This window comes from Choristoneura fumiferana, chromosome 14 (assembly GCF_025370935.1).
Source record: "Choristoneura fumiferana chromosome 14, NRCan_CFum_1, whole genome shotgun sequence".
NCBI classification, from domain to species: Eukaryota; Metazoa; Arthropoda; class Insecta; order Lepidoptera; family Tortricidae; genus Choristoneura; species Choristoneura fumiferana.
In genome coordinates, this window is record NC_133485.1 from 7,827,551 (window position 1) to 7,847,050 (window position 19,500).

The 19,500-nt window shown below is 36.8% G+C and overlaps 1 protein-coding gene across 1 annotated transcript; it reads right to left on the reverse strand.

Annotated features, from left to right (window-relative positions):
* Positions 1-7,996: 7,996 nt before the first annotated feature.
* LOC141434880 (probable peptidoglycan muropeptide transporter SLC46) lies at positions 7,997-18,424 on the reverse strand. Its single transcript, XM_074097363.1, has 7 exons — positions 18,133-18,424; positions 17,655-17,915; positions 17,335-17,509; positions 16,273-16,450; positions 15,551-15,929; positions 13,045-13,285; positions 7,997-9,864 (listed from the first exon to the last, which is right to left on the reverse strand). Exons 1-7 carry the CDS (start codon positions 18,275-18,277, stop codon positions 9,804-9,806), a joined length of 1,440 nt encoding a protein of 479 aa, XP_073953464.1. The 5' UTR covers positions 18,278-18,424; the 3' UTR covers positions 7,997-9,803.
* Between the last annotated feature and the right edge of the window lie 1,076 nt (positions 18,425-19,500).

Here is a 19,500-nt window from a genome sequence, read left to right on the forward strand (position 1 = left end):
TTTTACTGAGTCGCAGTCCGGTGGTAGTCCAATCAAGACGAGTTTGTCTGCCAAAAAACTAAAAAAGTAACCATGCATAACTGGACGGACTGCCCCGCTCCAAGGTCATTTATTTACGAAGCGTAAATATTAGTATCGACATCGAGTGCGAGTCGTCTGCACATGCGATGGGTTCCATACAGGGCCGAATTTAGAGGTCTGGAGGCCTTGGGGAAACGAAGAAGTGGAGGTCCACAAGGCGAAAAATGTCTGTTTAAAATAAACGATAATGTTTGGTTGGACCTCCATTGTGAGGGCCCTCCCTCGTGAAGACACCCCAAAAACGTAACCCCAGATGCCTACCCTAAGTCCGGCTCTGGTTAAGTCTAAGTTACCAAGAAGTTGCCCAAGGGCGGATACACCGTTGTGGGCAAGATGGGCATGCCCACAACACTAATAGACTTATGTGACGACACACTTTCATGGTCTATTGAGATCAATCAAATCAAAAATCAAATCCAATAGTTGTTCATGATTCATGATTGTTCATGAGCGAATTCGTATTCCGACTCGCACTTAGCCGATTTTCCGGTGGCTGTGACCACAATCTTTTTTGAGGGCTGGATCCCTGAAGTTACTTCCATAAAGTGGCATCAAACTTAGTAATAGTAAATGCACGTGCACGTGAGTAAGCTTATTGTAATAAACCTTACACCTTGGAGTATTTATCTAGAATAATTAGGTAAATAGTAATCTAGATAAATACTCAAAGCCTTACACTGACCGACACCCGTCCGTCCTTAGCGTGAGACGAGAAACGTAATGATCGTTTTTAAACTTATTTCATTATTTTAATAATTATTTTTTGCTACCCAAATCATCTTTCCTTATTAGTACTTTTACTTTTAATTTAATAAATAGAAAAAGGTGAATCTCACCACGTGAGATTTGACCCGTGAACCATCTGTTGTCTAGACGCCCTTTACTGCCCCTGAGCCATCGAGCTATGAGCTAGCTACACTGCGCTCGGAATTAGGCGCTTCGGTTTCTAGATAAGAGTGACGTCATGACATTGCCTTATCATTGTCCCTAGGCGCTTCAAAATGGTCATGACAGCGTGTTCAGATATTCTTGATCAAATTTTGCTCACAAGTTTATGAACTCGACTGTACATACACTTATATACCAAATATCAACTCAATCCGACGACTGAAGGTGCATCAAAATTAATTTAAAAGTTGATGAATCGCGGTGAAGCTAAAAAAAGTTTGTAAAAATATATCCGCGGTAAATGTCATTTCTCTAAAGCTCGCAATTGAAAATTCAATATTTTAGCCCGAAAGGGAATATCGGGATGAAAAGTAAGATAGTAAATTTAATTTAAATCTATCCAGCTGTTTTAGCGTGAAAGATTACTCCTTCACGCTACGGCCCAGCACACACGGTGAAACGCAACTGCAATGAAACCCTTTTGAAATTATTGGTTTGAAACCAGTTTCAATCGTTTTCCACGCACGCAACAGTGGAGTATTTGGCTCTAAAATGCCTCAAAATCGAATTACGAAGTATCGAATTGCAGGTAGCGGCTGCTATCTGGCTAAAGATAAGGGTCTAAGGAACAATAGTCTGCATTTTTTCTGTTGTTACCGATAAGGTTCGCTACGCACGTCAGTAGTCTTTCAAACTCATGTCTGATCGCACGTACTAACCCGAAGTGAAATTAGAGTGAACGGTTGTGGAAACTAAGTGTTTTACAATTAAGTTACGTTAATTGTGGTAAATTGCAGTAATGGATACTGTAGAACCAGGTTTGTAGAATTGCAATTACGTTTCATTTCCAAAATATATATATAGTTTTCTATTATTTATACTGTTTTTAGTTAGATGAACTAAAGTAATCATATTTTATTTTGTTTTCTTAATTCAAAGACTTTTTGTTATGTTTCCGGCCTGTCCGAAGTCTAATTTCTTTATCATCTAATGCTTTGATATGTATATCAGAAGTATATAAAATAATTAGCTGCCAGAAAGTGCCAAAAATATGAATCTCGTAACATAGAATTTGTGTTAAAGCAAAACAAACTTTGGTTTTTCGGTCACTTTAAATAATCTTTGTATTTCTTCGTCCTAGGTTGCTCTGGTGTGAAGATTGTGACACGACAGTATGTTTTTCAAAAGACGAAAGGTTATGAAGAGAAAGACTTTGGAAAAAAGTTGGATCTAGTGGAGCAAGAACTAATAAGCGATGCTTCTTTCCCGATCGATCAAAAAATAAAGTTTATACATACATTTTCGCATCTTAAGGCTGAAATGAAGTCAAAATGGCAGACAGCTAAACGAACAGAGACCGTGTTTTTAAAAAAAATACCAAAAGTGGTTACAAGGCACGCTCGAATACCTAAAAATGTCACGAATAAACATTTGGTTGGTCGGCCACATAAAGTTTTTGAAGATTTAGCAGAATGTAGTAAACGTCGTAAGACAACCCATCTACGCAGTGAACATGAGGCAGAATCTTTAATTTACGCTGGCCCAAATGGCCCTTCGTGAAAAAGGAAATGTCGATGCAGCACATGTGGTAAAAGATGTTATGTCATCTCCAACACGTGGTTATAAATACCGACAGGCATTTCGGAAAAGCCACACCCCTGAAAAAAGAAATACACAATTAACGCCAACAGAAGCGTTGTCCATGTTCGTAGAAGCATCGCTGACACGTAAACAGTACGAAATAATAAGAGAAAGCTCAAAAAACTATACCCTTGCTATATTCTATACTTAAGAAAGAAAAACAAGCATGCTACCCAGACGTTGGTGCTTACGTGTTACTGAAACCTGTGCGGAAATCACATTACAGGCTTTATTGGATCACACTGCTCAACGGTTAATTTTATACCTTGAAGAAGTGTTAAAAAAACTCACTACAGAAGAAATGGCGAACCTCGAACTTACTTACAAATGGGGATGTGATGGTTCACAGCAGGCGCAATATAAACAAAAGTTTGCTAACAACACTGACTCGGATGCAAACATTTTCCAGTCTTCACTGGTACCTTTGCGGTTGATTTGTAAAAGCAATAATAAAATTAGGAACAATCCAACGCCCTCTTCCCCCCGCTACTGCCGGCCAATGCGAATCAGGTTTATACATGAAAGTAAGGACGTAATAAATGAAGAAATCAGTTATCATAATGAGCAAATAAAACATTTGACGGCCAGCAGGATAACACTCCAGACTTGCGAGGTGAAAGTATACCATAAATTGTTGTTTACCATGGTAGACGGCAAAGTGTGCAATGCCGCAACCAATACGTTATCTACCATGCGATGCTATATATGTAAAGCAACTTCCAAGCAATTCAACGATTTGGAAAAAATGGAGAAAACTGCAACAGATCCAGAAAATGTAAAGTTTGGATTATCAATTTTACATGCCCGAATCAGATTTTTTTGAAACTTTACTACACATTTCATATAAAAATACTATAAAAAAATGGCAAGTGAGATCTCAAGCTGAGAAAGATATTGTTAAAGAGAGAAAGCACAAATCCAAGATGGATTCAAAACTGAGCTTGGTCTAATAGTGGACGTACCTACAGTAAATTACGGAAACAGTAATGATGGAAACACAAGTAGAAGGTTTTTTAATAATGCAGAAACATCCGCAAATATTACCGGAATAGACAAAACTTTAATTGACCGTTTTGCAACTATTTTGGAGGTAATATCAAGCGGGCACAAAATCAATGTAGATAAATTTGCTACGTATTGCCAGGAGACAGCAAAGCTCTACATTCAGCTGTATCCGTGGCACCCTATGTCACCCACAGTGCACAAAATATTAGTACACGGGCCAATCGTAATCCAACATGCAATTCTGCTATAGGAAGCCTGTCAGAAGAAGCTGCAGAGGCAAGAAACAGACATTTTCGGCAGTTTAGAGATCAATTCTCTAGAAAATTTAGTCGAGTCGATTGCAATATGGACGTTATAAACAGATTATTATTAACATCTGACCCATTTATGAGCAGCATTAGGCCAAAAATCCAAAAAAATCAAAACCTTTAAACTTGAAACAAGAGATATGTTAATGCCGTATGAAGTAGATAACCAGGAGGAAGAGGACATGGTTGAGTGTGCTGAGGAGTTAGATGAAGAGCGGTGAATTAATGTGGTTGTTTTGTCAAACAAAACTCACTAATAACAATAAACAAGCTGATTTATAAATAATAATAGTTTTTTTTTTTTTTTTTTTTCAGTTTCTCCCGCTTAAGTTTTGTAAAGTTGTCTCCAAAACAATTTTTTATCGTTGTTAGTTCTATTAAAATGAAAAGAAAACTGATTAAAGTCAAAAATAATTTTGAGCGACTTTTTCGGTCAAATAACCCACTGTGGCACGCCGCAATAAAATTATTCAAAATCATTTCGGTTTTGAGAACAGACGTCTGCAAAATGTCTAGTTCAAGTGATGAAGAAGTTGTGGTTCTGTATTTGTATTTTCGACGAAGAAGGCGGCGTAACAGAAGAAGTGTGCGGAAACATCCCTACATTAAGAAGAATATCAATTGCCACATTTTTGTGGCTGCCAAAGAATTACAAGAAAATAAACTGATATAAAGTTCATGGATTGTTATCGTATGAGCAAAAGTCAACCTCCAACACAAATTTGTAGTTTGCTCGTATGTAATACTAAACTATTATTTTTGTAGTTTACAGACAAGCTGCTGAAAAATTAAATGATTTTCGAATATTTGCAATGGAAACTTTATTGTTATTAAAATAAAATACATATCTTATTATTAACGTGTAAATATTGTTCATTGCACTAGCAAAAGCTAAATTTTCATCACATTAAAAGGATATCTAAATTCGTCACAATAATATTATTGGTAGAATGGTTGTTGCTGATTTGCCCATCTTGATTTTCTGACCATTGCCTCAAATCTGCGGTCTTTGATGCTTAAATTTAGATGTTATAATATAATTGAAATATAGTTATGTGTAGGTACATGTACCTACTACAAAGTGGTAAAGTTTTGTTTGTGTGTACGGTTTCATATATTACTCGTACTGAAAGACCGTGCCAACTTATTTATTTCATTTTCAAAACTTATTCATTAAGTAATTTTAATTGTCACGCCCCTCCGTTACCCATTTAGGGTCAGCGATTAAAAAGATTTAAGGAGTCATTATTTCAAAATTATCTAGATTAGAATTAGAAGTGCGTCACATTTAACTTGCAAGATTTGACCCGTACATACATACATACATACATTGCAAGTTAAATAAAAGCTCGTAAAATGCGTTTCTTTTCAATAGGACATATTAGGCAAAGCTCTGCGCAGGGGGCGACACTAGCACAAACCGTAAAGAAACCGTCATGACAACGTCAGTTCTCTTTGTATTTTGTCGCCATGACGGATCATGACCAAAGAGCATTAACCTATAGCAGGGGTCGCCAAACTACGGCCCGCGGGCCAAGTCCGGCCCGCGAGCCCCTCTAATCCGGCGCGCGGAAAGAAAGCGGGAGAGCCCACGGTCCGGCCCGTGATAGGGTCCGATTTTATAAAGCTACAATAAGTAACTAGTAATTCGTTTTTTAAGACCCGCCACTGACTGTAATTGGTTATAATCATAGATAGCCTAGCCACTCATGGACATAATCAACACCAAGTGCGTTCCTTATGCGTTACTCGTATCTAGGTACCCCGTGAAGACTAAGGGGCTGTTTCACCATCCATTGATTAGTGTTAACTGGCGGTTAGGTGTGATGCCGTCTCTATTTGTTTTGTTCGAATAGACGGAGACGGCATCACATTTAAGGCCCCTAAGTCTACTTAATTAATGTATTACCCCCATGACCAGCCAAAGTCTTGTCCACCAGAATTTACATTAAGTGCAGTGTGGCCCTTGAGTCAAAAAGTTTGTAGACCCCTGACCTATAGAAATCATGACACAGCTATTTATGAGTAACAAAATAAATTATATTTACATCGATAGTAGCGATAAAGCTATATTTACAAAAATTTAATTGAAATAATATGATTATGGCATTACGGCTTCCTACAGACATTTAATAAGATACTCAAAAAACATAAACCATAAACATATGTTATGTGCTAGTGCTACACTCTGACGGGATAAAATTGCAGTAATATTCCCTATTATGATTCACACCATCAACAATAACAACGCAAAACTGAGCAGAATTTATAACATTGTTAACATAGATTTTGACCGGGTTCGATTCTCGGTTATGTATACTCGAATATGTAGAGTTAAAAAAAATGACAATGCCATATTTATTAAATCTAAAATCGAAGCCATGGTTCCGAAGAACAGATTTCACTATCTCTCATAGTTTCTGACTTCTCCCTACTGTACTGACCCATTTGGATTGATCATCCTGTATAGATAACGTTTTTAGTGTGGCTGCTTGTTAATTTTGGCATCAAAGCAAACAGTTTCCAAGAAATGATCACGTAAAGGTTGTATGGGAAAACAATCGCAACAAGAGGACTTCAGTCGAAGCATGATCTTTCGATATGTAATACGTAGGTACCTTCGTTAGTACAAGGATATAATTGTCCAAAAATCGAAAAATGAGTTAATTTATAAAAAAGTGCACTTGTTCTACCGAAGGTACGATTATAATGTCCCCGAATCCCGGTCGCCACGTGACAGGCTTTGCCTAGTGTAATACCAAAACGTCAAGCAATTAGTAAAGCGATACTTCTTTTAATAAGCTATTATTATTTATTTATTTTATTTATGTTACTAAAACGTGTAAAAATGATGTACTTACGTACCTAAATTACAAAAATAGACTGGTTTAAATTCATAAGAAAGATTACGATACTTGGAGCGTACGCTGAATTTCGCTAGCGCCAATTGTTTGTGTGTACACAATTTTTTATAAAACACCGCCTGTCCCCCTTTTAGCTTTTATTCAAAGAAAATATACTTAAAAAGTACTAACTCCAGATCGTTAACTTTATGTGCATAGAAAGACATCTTATTCTATAAGGACCCAATTAAGTACATTCTGTTTTTTAAGCAAGACTAGACGTTAATAATAATATTGATAACATTTGTCATCAAATCACTGTAAATGTGTGTAATTTACAAAACTACTTTTTTTATTTTGCGACATTATACAGGGTGTTTGGTAGTTAGGTGCAAAGCTTTAAGGGGGTGATAGCCGAGGTATTTTTGAACATTTTTAGCCATATTGTCTTAAACTATCCGAAATAAAAGATTTTGTTTACAAATTAACGCTCATTGGGGCAATATTGCCTCGTGACTATCAAATTCGGGTATTTTCCTAAAATTTCTAAATTTACAATTAAAAAAAAAACTAATTTCGGCTAAGACATATATGGCTAAAAATGTTCAAAAATACCTCGGCTATCACCCCCTTAAAGCTTTGCACCTAGCTACCAAACACACTGTATACACCACCAGGCCACAACACCAGACACCGTTCCTAATTTCGCCATGTATTTCTAATCGAGTTTATTGGTGACAGTAAATAGAACCGTGGCAAGTGGCTCAACCAGTTAGCTAACCAGCAGCCAAGATGGAAAAAAAATTCTTCCCAGATAACTAGTTTTTTAACGGGAAGGATTTTGTCCTTCACGATAACTAGCTCTGGTCTGGTAGTTTACGGAGAATAAAAATTTCTTCCCAGATAACTGTTTTTTTACGGGAAGGATTTTTTCCTATAAGATTAAAAACCAGCCTGATTTAAAATATTAACTTTTAAATATTTTCATCGATTTGTTCTTTTGTAGTTTTATTCTCATTTAACTTCTTTGATGTAGTAGTTCTGGTTTTGTTTGATAACAGTATCATCTTTTTTCTGTATCTCACTTTTATTTTTCTTTTTTTTCACATGTTTTATACTGTTCAATGCTTCTTCCGATATGAGTTCATCATCATGGTGGACATGGTATTATTTTCTTGGATTTATTTGAGAAAAGCACTATATAAGCTGCGGCCGCTGTGAACCTACGTTTTTAATTCATCACAAATTCGTACAACTGCAAAATATTAGTTCATTACGGGTTAGGTAATCCATTGCCATCGCCTTGTTCTATTTTAGTTACAATAACAATGTTAAGAAAAGCTACCATTAATATCTTTGTCTCCTAAAGTACATTCCCAATACAATTTTAATTAATCACAAAATCATACAATTGCAAAATATTAGTTAATTTCCCGAGTTAAAGTCCCGACGGATTTTTTTCCATTTGTAATCAGTTTTAGTCGGGGGAATGTTTTAACCTTTTTTCTATTAAGAACCGTCGTGGGCTTTTTAATTTTTTTTAATTTTGCTTCTTATTTGGGATAAAAAGTATCCTACATCTTTCCCCGGAACGCATTATAAAGTTATTTAGTCATTTATTCAGTAAATAGGCCACTTCGGGGCATCGGGGCACTTTCATAAATATATTTTATAAATATTTGAAAACAGGTCTAGAATGGGTTGCTGAGCTGGTTATCTTATAGGACAAAATCCTTCCCGTTAAAAAACCAGTTATCTGGGAAGAAATTCTTATTCTCCGTAAACTACCAGATCAGAGCTGGTTATTGTGCAGGAAAAAATCCTTCCCCTTAAAAAACCAGTTATCTGGGAAGAATTTTTTATTCTCCGTAAACTACCAGACCAGAGCTGGTTATCGTGCAGAAAAAAAATCTTTCCCATTAAAAAACTAGTTATCTGCGAAGATTTTTTTTTCCTTCTTGGCTGTTGGTTATCTGTAAGGAACAAAGGCCCGTGTTGTGAGTCACAACTTGTGACCGTACTTTTATAACCGAATTTTGATCACGAACCTCGTGCCATTAATGGCACTAACATCTCCACAACTTCATGTACCTACTCTTTAAGTCATAGAGTACGATATGAAACAGTAAAAAACGATTAAAAAAAAGAGCTAAAACTTTTACGTCAAAAATGTAACAGTTAAGAAGAGAGTAATGCTTTCATTTAATTTCCGTTATCATAATCACACAGTCAGCAGCAGAAGTGGATGAGCGGTTATAGTGCTCAAAATGATCTACACACGACTCTACGGCCAAAGTAAGGGCCCGGGCCCACTTAGCGTCTTTCGAGCGTCGTCGTCTAGTAAACACACCCGCGTAGCGCCGACGTAACGTTCACGTTGCGCCGCCGCGACGCCAGTGGCGAACTGTGAGATGCCGGCGTCTAGCCAGCGCCAGCGCAGCGCCCCGTCCCTTGACGCCGCGTCGACGCTGCGCGGGCCTTAACGAGACGCTGGCATCCGAAAGACACCACTAGCGTCGCGGCGGCGCAACGTGAACGTTACGTCGGCGCTGCGCGGGCGTTTACTAGACGACGACGCTCGAAAAACGCTAAGTGAGCCCGGGCCCTAATCAGAGTATTTAGATTACTTTGTGCACCGCAAACGCTCATCGCTCGCGGGCATTTACTAGACGACGACGCTCGAAAGACGCTAAGTGGGCCCGGGCCCTAATCAGAGTATTTAGATCATTTTGTGCACCGCAAACGCTCATCCTCTTCTGCTGCTCACAATACTCTATGCCTATTTATACTTGCATATAACTGGTCTCTAAATATATTTTATGTCAGCGCATTACAAACTCATTAAACAATTAAAAGAACGCTTAATTCACAAACTAATATTTGCCGTACCAAATTATGTCTAATATTATTAATGATTACTGATATTTGTGCCTTGTTACTTACAATATACACTTAAGGTATACTATTGTCTGAAATCGAAGTCAAGATTATTTCGTTATTAGTATCACAGTCGTTTGTTTTGACGATGCTGCTTTATCTACAGAGACGCTTCCAACGGTTGATATGATACAGAATTCCATCTGAAGTATTGGACGACCCTGAAACAAAATGTCATGCATTAGTTCTGTAGCTCAAAAGCATAAAACAGGACCCTAGTAGCATAGTAAAAGAGGAGAAGTATGCACACTCCGACCCTTTAGGAGACTTAACTGCCTATACACTCCGGCGCGGACACTTAGGGTTGTCGATGTCTATTTTAGATTAATTATCTACCGGCAAATAATTTTAGTACGAAAGTTAACTTAAAATTTTATTGTCTTATGTCTGGGTCAAGGCAAACAAGATTTAGCAGGCTAAGGAAGGTCATGTGGCCCCTGTGATGAATAGTTGAATTGGTGAAGTTCAATTGTTTGCCGCCTCATAACTAGTAATCACTCCAACTTTCAGCCCTCTATCTTGAACTGTCACAGAGATAATGTCAAAAATGTATTTTTTTTACGTTTTTTCCTAACTCGTTTTTCTCATAATCCATAGCAGCTAAAGCATCGAATCAAAATCACAGCTACGTGGTTTGAGTGGGAGTATACCTTACAATTTTATTTATATTTTATACGTGAGAAATAAAATAAAAAATGGCCATTTATTTTTTGACACCTTTTAACAAGTTTTTTTTGAAGGTACAACTATGAAAAAAATCATATAAATTGCAAATTGTATTAGCTATAAATTAATTATAATTGGTGCAACATACTGAAAAAAAATGAAAAACTAACGAAAGTATTCAAGTATCATTGTAGCCTTCTGAAGGTTCGCTTATAGTTTCATGTTCGTTGCCTAGCAACAAATATCACGGGACAATTCACACCAATTGACCTAGTCCCAAAGTAAGCTTAGCAAAGCTTGTGTTATGGGTACTAAGCAAAGGATAAATATAACGAAAATACAAAATAAATATAAATTATTATTATTATTTGCAGGTGGTAGGATCTTGTGCAAGGTCCGCCCGGATTGCTACCACCATCTTGCTCGCAAATCCTGCCGTGAAGCAGCAGTGCTTGCACTGTTGTGTTTCGGCGCGGAGAGTAATACAGCCGGTGAAATTAATGGCACTTGAGGTATCCCATCTTAGCCCTCTAGGTTGGCAACGCATCTGCAATACCTCTGGTGTTGCAGATGTTTATGGGCGGTGGTTATCTCTTACCATCAGGAGACCCACTTGCTCGTTTGCCATCCAGTTGAATAAAAAATAATAATAATTAAACAACGAATAAATATAATTATAAACAAAGTGTATTATTTTTAAATTTGACGTATGGCTGTCACAAAAGGTTACTGAACTGCTGCTGTGAATGAATAGTTTCGCTAGTTTTTTAGGGTTCGGAGCCAAAATGGCAAAAACGGAACCCTTATAGTTTGTCTGTCTGTCCCTCCACGGCTTTGCTCAGGGACTATCAATGCTAGAAAGCTGTAATTTTGCACGGATATATATGTAAACTATGACGACAAAATCGTACATTAAAAATGCAAAAAAAAATTTTTTTAGGGAACCTAATAGTACCTAATAGACGTAAAGTGGGGTGTTTTTTTTTCATCAGACCCTATAGTGTGGGGTATCGTTGGATAGGTCTTTTAGGGGTTTGCTAAGACGATTTTTCGATTCAGTGATCTATTTGCGAAATATTCAACTTTAAAATGCAAATTTTTTTCACGGGTATACCGTTAAAAAGTAACAAATTTGGAGTTGAAATAAAAAACAACAAGACTGCCAAAAAACCAAGTGCACAACTGTTAAAAATGCAAATTGCTTCATTAAAAAATCGAGCGCTTCAGTAATGTTGGAGCAATTATAGGAATGAGGCGACAAACAATTGACATTTACCAATTCAACTATTCCTCACAGCGGCCACATGTCCTTCCTTAGCCTGCTAAACCCGTTAAAAATATATTATTTATAAGATCACCGGAGTGGTGATGGTGACTGTGTACATACTACTCATGTTTACATAAACATAATAGGTAGTAGGTAGGTAGGTATCTATTATTTTTTCATGTGTCCCTGCATGAAACTATTACACTACACTCTTATATACTACTAATTTACAACTATACCTAATACAAAAAAATACGTAAGTACGAGTACGCGAACGGAAAAGGTGATCATCTCGCGAAGCGAGGCGCAAGACGAGCGAACTAAAAAAAAAACGTACGGATCAACGGCAGCGCAGCCTTGACTACAGAAAACTTAATCCTCCTTAAATTATCAGTGTGTGCGTGTGGCGGGTGCGTGCGTACCGGCGCCAACCGGCGTGCACACATTTTAGCCGCGCGATTACTTTTGTTTGTAGTGAACCTACTTCTCCTCTTTTGCCATGCTAGTAGTATCAGGTCGTAGGCCGTGCGCGTTTGTGCGTCTATCTGTCTGTCCGTACTATTTTCTCAGGGATTCGATGGGTAATATGGGTATGTATCATCATCTCAGTCTATGTACGTCCCATTCCAGGGCACAGGCCTCCTCTCACAAAAAGAGGGATTAGGTCGTACTTCCCACGCGGGCCCAGTGCAGATCGGAAACTTCACATACACTATTAAGTTTCTACGCAGCTTTATACAGGCTTCCTCACGATGTTTGCAATTAATTCAAATACTATTGGTTATGGTGTCTCTTGGACCTGTACAAAATAAAATTTTGATACTGTATTTTTTATACAAAAACCAGTATTGTACCCTTAATAGTTAGTTTCCTTTGACATGAAACCATGAAACTTGACAAGTAACTTCTCACAACACCAGTAAAGGATACAAACACAAAATATCTGATTTCCATTTATAATAAGAATAAAATTTTCCCCGACCGCTAAAAATAACTTAGTTTAGATAAAGAGGTAATTATGAAGTACATTTTTTTCATCAAGTGAAGTTTTCATTAAACTTTAAGCAGCATTAATAAAACTTAACATACAAAATAACATTACCACTTTCAGTACTTAATATTTTAACATAAGGAGCATTTTGATTTACCGGTTCCATAAATTATGACATCTTATATTACCCCTTTGTATGACTTAGCACTGATCAGTGCCAAAATCACAAGAGCAACATTTTATGTTTTTTTTTTATATTAGCTTTGGCATACAACAGGAGTATAGTTCTGAACAATGCTGTCATACGAAGGGTTAAACAATAGCTGCCATGTTCCCTTCAAATGATCTATTGAAGAAACTGTATAATTAGTAAATGTCACAACTATTTAGTGAATAAAATAATTGTTTCCAACTTACCCTAACAATACAACACAAAGTCCATTAATACTGGCGCTTAGTACATAAAAAGCGCCAGGGAACGAATCCAGTGTGTACCCATAAAGCGAGTTGTACACCAGTGGAGCGATTATCGGACAGATGGACTCCATCGCGCACAGTAAGGCGAAGACCTTAGCGATGTCTTCTATAGGCAAAGCCTTAGTCAGATGGGATCTTATCAGTGGGGCTGATATCACTCTCAGGAAGGATATTGAAGCACCTGGAACAGTTAAAAATACTTCTTAGTGTTGTTTGTCAATGTTGCTCTAGCAGACCTAAATTCTAACTAATTCATAGGTTTTCATTTCAACATGGACGACAACACCCCCTATTTTACACAAAGAATGCTTTCAGGAGCAATGGCAGTATAAACCTCCCAAAAAAATGGTAATAGATAGTATCTTAATAAGTACATATGTATGTATAAGTAAAAAAAGGTGTTTTAAAAAAGTAGCAAAGAGGTAGTGAGGAAAAAAGGTTGAGAACCTGTGTTTCATCATTAATTAATTAAATCATTAGATCTAAATGGTAATGAAAAATAGGTTATAAACAAAAGAAAATTGGTCACGGCTTGAATCAGTTCTTCCCTGACTTCATCTGAATCCAACAATTTCTCTACTTTTTCGTAACTTTCATTATAGCTACTTTTTCAAAAATTAATACAGAGTATTAATTTGACATAATGTTTAAAACTCTTGATTTTCACTCATAATTAAAATACCACAAACGGGACTTATCACGCTCAATTCAAATTCAAATATTTTATTTCAGACATTGTCCATAAAATGGTTAGTATTACATTAGAAACATTAAGGGGCTGTTTCACCATCCATTGATTAGTGTTAACTGACGGTTAAATGTGATGCCGTCTCTATTTATTTTGTTCGAACAGCCCCGGATCCAAGGGGGGGCAAACCGGGGCACTTGCCCCGGGCGGCAGTTTCATGGGGGCGCCAAATCCTTGAGACAAGAAATGAAAAAGAAAATAAAGAAAATGCTACTCATTGGCAGTTTTAACAGTTTTTATCAAACACTGGCGCCACCATCAAGGTTTTGCCCCGGTTCGAAGAAATCGTAGAGCCCGGAGGGCTGCGTTCGAATAGACGGTACGGAGACGGCATCACATTTAACCATCAGTTAACACTAATCAATAGATGGTGAAACAGCCCCTAAATTTTATAAAGTAGAGGTTAGTACCTACAGATCAAAAAATAAATATTACAATACACAATTACAACAAAATTACAAATACCTAGGTACAATGACAAGCACACCCTTTTGTTAGTTTTACTTGACTTGATGCAGTCGTATCCAACGGGTGAGAATAGGGGAGTCCCAGCGGTTTGCCAAAACACTCAGGATGCGGTTGGAGCTGTCACGGAGGCGACGCAGCGTCAAGGCACATCTACTTCGCATTATCACCGCGAAGCCGTCTGTGCGCGCTTCCACATGTTTGCACATACCCGAGGCGGATGAATGTTCGGAGGGACGTGGTCGGACATTGTTAGTGTTGTGTGCCGGTGTGATGGGGTGACAAATAAAAACCGGCCAAGAGCGTGTCGGACACACCCGAAATAGGGTTCCGTAGCCATTACGAAAAAAATAAGTAATTTAGAAAAGGATTTCGTATTTTATACGGAATCTTCCATAGTTTAGGTATATTATTAGGCTTTATAGCCGGTTTGATATACTTACTACCATCCTGAATTTATTCAAATTTTTCCACCCACCGGTTTAGATTTTAGAGGGGGGGGGAACGCTCGATTTTAATGAAAATTTGCACTAAGTTGAATATTTCGCAAACAAATCACTGAATCGAAAAATCGTCTAGCAAACCCCTAATGGTTTTAAAAGACCTAACCAACGATACCCCACACTATAGGGTTGGATGAGGAAAAAAAACACCCCCACTTTACGTCTATGGGAGGTACCATCAGCCAAATAAGTGGTCTATCAATTTTTAAACAAGTTCCTATCAAATGAATATGTCGCTAAAGTCGAACTTTCAAGTTGACAGACACGACTATTGGCATTATTGTTTTATAATACGCAAACGATTATTAACTTTAGGGTGGTAGACCACATATTTGGCTGATAGTACCCTAAGTTTTTTTTTTTAATTTTTTATTGCACCATTTTGTCGGCATAGTATACATTGATAGTCCCTGAGCAAAGCCGCGGATGGACAGACAGACAGACAGACAGACATGGCGAAACTATAAGGGTTCCGTTTTTGCCTTTTTGGCTCCAGAACCCTAAAAATGACCAAGTGCAGGTAGTGCGAGATATGAGTGCTGGTACTATTTGTGATCAAGTGCGGGTAGTTCGAAGGACTCGCGCTGCTAGGCAGACTTGACACCCCACACTTCAGTCTACTCGTGACCACGGCCACTGTAATGTGGTCAAAACGTCAAGGTAAATATTACTCTTAAGTTTAGCATGATAAGTCCCGTTTGTGGTTTTTTTAATTATTATTTTGACTTACCAAAGTACATGTGCCATGATGTTACTGCAAATGTCTTGATCAAGCAATCTGCCACTGAAGACATGAAGGACATAATTGCTAAGGCCACATCACTAAGACCCAGACAATTTTGGAAAAATGCTATGCCCAAGAAAGATCCTACAAAAGAAATCATCGTACTGGCTCCTGAATACAAGCTATACTCCTTCATCGCCCAATGAAGCTTCTCCCTTGTATATAAGTAGTCAAGATTGGAAGTGCCATAAAGTATGAAAATTGTTAGGGTGTTTGCTGATGTTAACAAGATTATCTGCGCTCTTCCATTATTTGGTCGATGCTTAAAGCACTCATTTATCATTTCCTTTACAAGAAGGAAATCTAATACCGAACATAGTCCACCCTGAAAAAAGTATTTTAACAAATTAATTCATATGAAAGAATTTATTCATTTATTTAATCTCGAACACACCAAATGTGCAATGTACATAATAAGTTCAAGGGAATTACAGTTCTATGACAATATTGACAATGTAAATTCAAATTTCTTGTTTCTATGTTTGCACAACTGCAGTTTGATACTTAAGTCAGGAATTAATTAGATTCAAATTGCTTTAAACATTTTTTTTTATTTATATGGTAGGTTTCAGAAGGTTAAATTTAATCACATGGCTAGCAAACAATTACAACTGGATTAAAATATGTATACAATAAAAGAGAGACTTCCAGTTTCATCAAAATCTTACCCGTAATGCACCAGTCAAAGACTCGTTCAGGTAGACATTAGTGAATGCATATCCAATAACATACAATGCTGTTACTATCAGCAGTAGATACACATTGCCCACAGACCGGAGTAAGTATGAGCTCATTACAGCACCAACTATACTCCCTGCTGAAAAAGTTGCTTCAAGCAATGTCATCCTGAAAAAATATTAAGTGTTTTTTTTTTTTTATTAAGAATGTTTTAAAGCTTAAAATTAAGATATGGGGTAAAAAACACATTTCTACGTTTGCATATTGGGAAACAACTTTTTTATGTACAAGTGTATTTTCTTAGTCAAATGGGAACTAGGTAGTAGTAGTAGTTGGTATCCTACACTCTCCAGGATTGATTTTGGGGGTACCCTCTTGCCCACTTCTGTGGTCGCTATAGGTATTTAAAACGTTGTAAAACCATAATATGATCCATACAGAATTTATAGCATTATTTTTTATTTTATCTAAAAAATTGGTGTTGAGACAATGGAGACTTTTATTTTACTTCCCCATTATAAAAAGTTGAATAAGTACTTATATTAAAAAGCAAATAAATTAAAATGAGTGTACAGTGAACAACCCTTGCCTATTATATGTGTCTCAATGATGGGCAAAGGTCTCCACTTCATCCTTAGTTATAAAATTACATGTTACCTAAACATACTATCAATATGAAGCTGTACCTATATTGCATTACAGCCTTATGATCTATATATAAATATTTACCAGCTTGCCTTTTTATTTAATTTGACAAACCTTATTTCCTAAGTATTAGCATGGATGTTAGTTTTCTTAACCAAAGAGTATTCCCATTTAAATCAGAAAGATCAGGTTTAGGTGTTAACATGCTTATGCTTAACATACTTGCCACACAAAAAATATCAGTTTCAAAAAGCAAGAAACAATAATTGGAATATATTTTACAAACTGAAACCCAAAAGCAAATATATGAGGTTTATTTAACCCACAGAATTTAAGCCTTAAGTACAGTACATTGCAAATAAATTTAAATATAACTTCTTCAATTGATGAAGTAACCTTTTTAATACCTAAATGTTCTCTGGTCAGTTGTTGTAATGTCACTGACATAGCAGTATGCCCCTGTGATCAGCACAGTAAAGCCTCCTGTTAGGGAGAATGGCATTACAGCCAGAATAAACCACCATGGGCCATAGTCATCTAGCATGCTGTACACCACAGTCAACATTGATGTTATTGTTAGACCTAGAAACAATACATGCCTTAATACAATTTCACCCCAATTGAGACAAGTGTAACAGAGAATAAAATATAGATAGAAGAATTAAATTAATAAACAAGTACTCCTCTTCTAAAATTTGAGCCAGTTTAAATATGGAAAACTACTCACCAAATAGTGGCCAAACTACTAAAGGTTTCCGGCCATGAGTGTCTGACCAGACACCAAGAAATAAGGACAGAACTGCAGGTACCAATGCCTCTAAAATTGTCCTCACCATTGAAATAAATGTTGCATATCTCTGAACTTCCTTTTCCAAGTTCTGTGTTTCATTAGTTTTATCTGGCAGAAGGAACCCTTTACATTCATCTCTGCTATAATTTAATGTGTGAACGCAAGTTCGATACAAAATAATATTGTTTATAGCAGTTCCTGAAATCGAAAAAGTTAATCTGTAAGATGTCGCTAGTCCAATTTTCTTCGGATCTGTCACGGGCCCCCAAAATGTAATTGGAAACCTAGGAAAACCTAATTAGAGTCCAACTTTAATTTTTCTTTTTGAATACCTAAAACATACCTACGGCTTACCAAAGGTTGCTCGTAGTTAAAGTCCACCATATGAAATGACTTAAAAATCAGTTCAAATTACCAGAAAGAGCTATGCCCATCAGTGTAAAAAATAAAGGAAATTCCATCGTAATCCGAAATGGTCTACCGGGTAGTTCACTAATAGTATTCGTAGTAACACTTGTTTCAATTTCATCGTTACTACTTCTTTCATTGTTCAGCGACATGTTTCTTCTCTGTAAACTTAAAAAGCTCAGTGAAATCAATCGAATTACGTATTAGCTAGTCTATTATCTGTTTAGTCATAGTCACTTAAATAAAATTGTCATTCGAAACTTGTTCAAAACAAATCAAATAAAAGCAAAATCGGGTGACACTATTTACCGGCACGAATAATACCAACATGTAAATACTGTCCCGATATTTCGTGTACACGCGCATACAAATTTTATTGGTGTCAATGTGTCAAACTGCCAAGAGTTTCTATGGGCGTGTCACAAATGTCATGTCGGTACGGTATTTCCATGTCGGTATTGTACGTACGGTAAATAGTGTCACCCGCAAAAAAAAACTCAAAAGTGGAGGTACGGTGCACCACAGACTACTTAGAGATACTACGGTGCACAGATTACACTAAGAGAATTCATACGTATGGAGCGGTGCCACACCAGTGTAGCCAACCCGGTAGTAGTAGTTGTAGTTTTATTTTAACCGTAGATCTACAGTTTTTTGGAAACTTTCAGTTTTTAGTTTAGGCCTCGAAATGTACATTTTTAATTTAAAATGCTGGCGTCATCTATTTTATTTGCTACATAGTCCGTAACTAAGTCAGCTCCTGTAAAATGTGTTACTTCTCAAATTGCATAGCATAAGTACCTTTAGGGGCTGTTTCACCATCCATTGATTAGTGTTAGCTGACGGTTAAATGTGATGCCGTCTCCGTCTATTCGAACAAAACAAATAGAGACGGCATCACACCTAACCGCCAGTTAACACTAAACAATGGATGGTGAAATAGCCCCTTAGTGTCATAATAGTAGGCTATTTACAAAACAAGTTTCCTAATAAAACGCTAGTCACATTGTCTGAAGTGCTAGATTAGCATAGAAAACTAGAGATAATGCTAATTTAGCTCGACATAGAATAATGGTATCTTTGAGACATGTTTGAGAGTTGAGACTATTTAATTTGATAAACTTTTTATGATTATATGATTTTTTTGTTTTTAATTCTTTCCCTGTAGTGTATTTTATTTATTACCATCACATTACTGTCATTAAAATATTAAATACTTACCTACTAAAAAATAACAAAAAGATAAATACTTATGTAGATTTAATTATTTTTTTTATATTTGATATAAATATAAATATCCCACGGAACAGAAAAAAATTGGTAAAGTGCGAGTCGGACTCGTACATGAAGGGTTCCGTAAACAGTTCAGTAAAAG

Excerpts from the sequence above, each read along its gene's own strand:
- LOC141434880 (XM_074097363.1), bottom strand. The coding sequence starts at position 18,277 with ATGTCGCTGAACAATGAAAGAAGTAGTAACGATGAAATTGAAACAAGT. Across the intron at positions 17,510-17,654 it reads AGTAGTTTGGCCACTATTTG|GTCTAACAATAACATCAATG; the intron begins GTGAGTAGTTTT and ends TATTGTTTCTAG. Across the intron at positions 9,865-13,044 it reads CTTTGTGTTGTATTGTTAGG|GGTCGTCCAATACTTCAGAT; the intron begins GTAAGTTGGAAA and ends ATTTTGTTTCAG.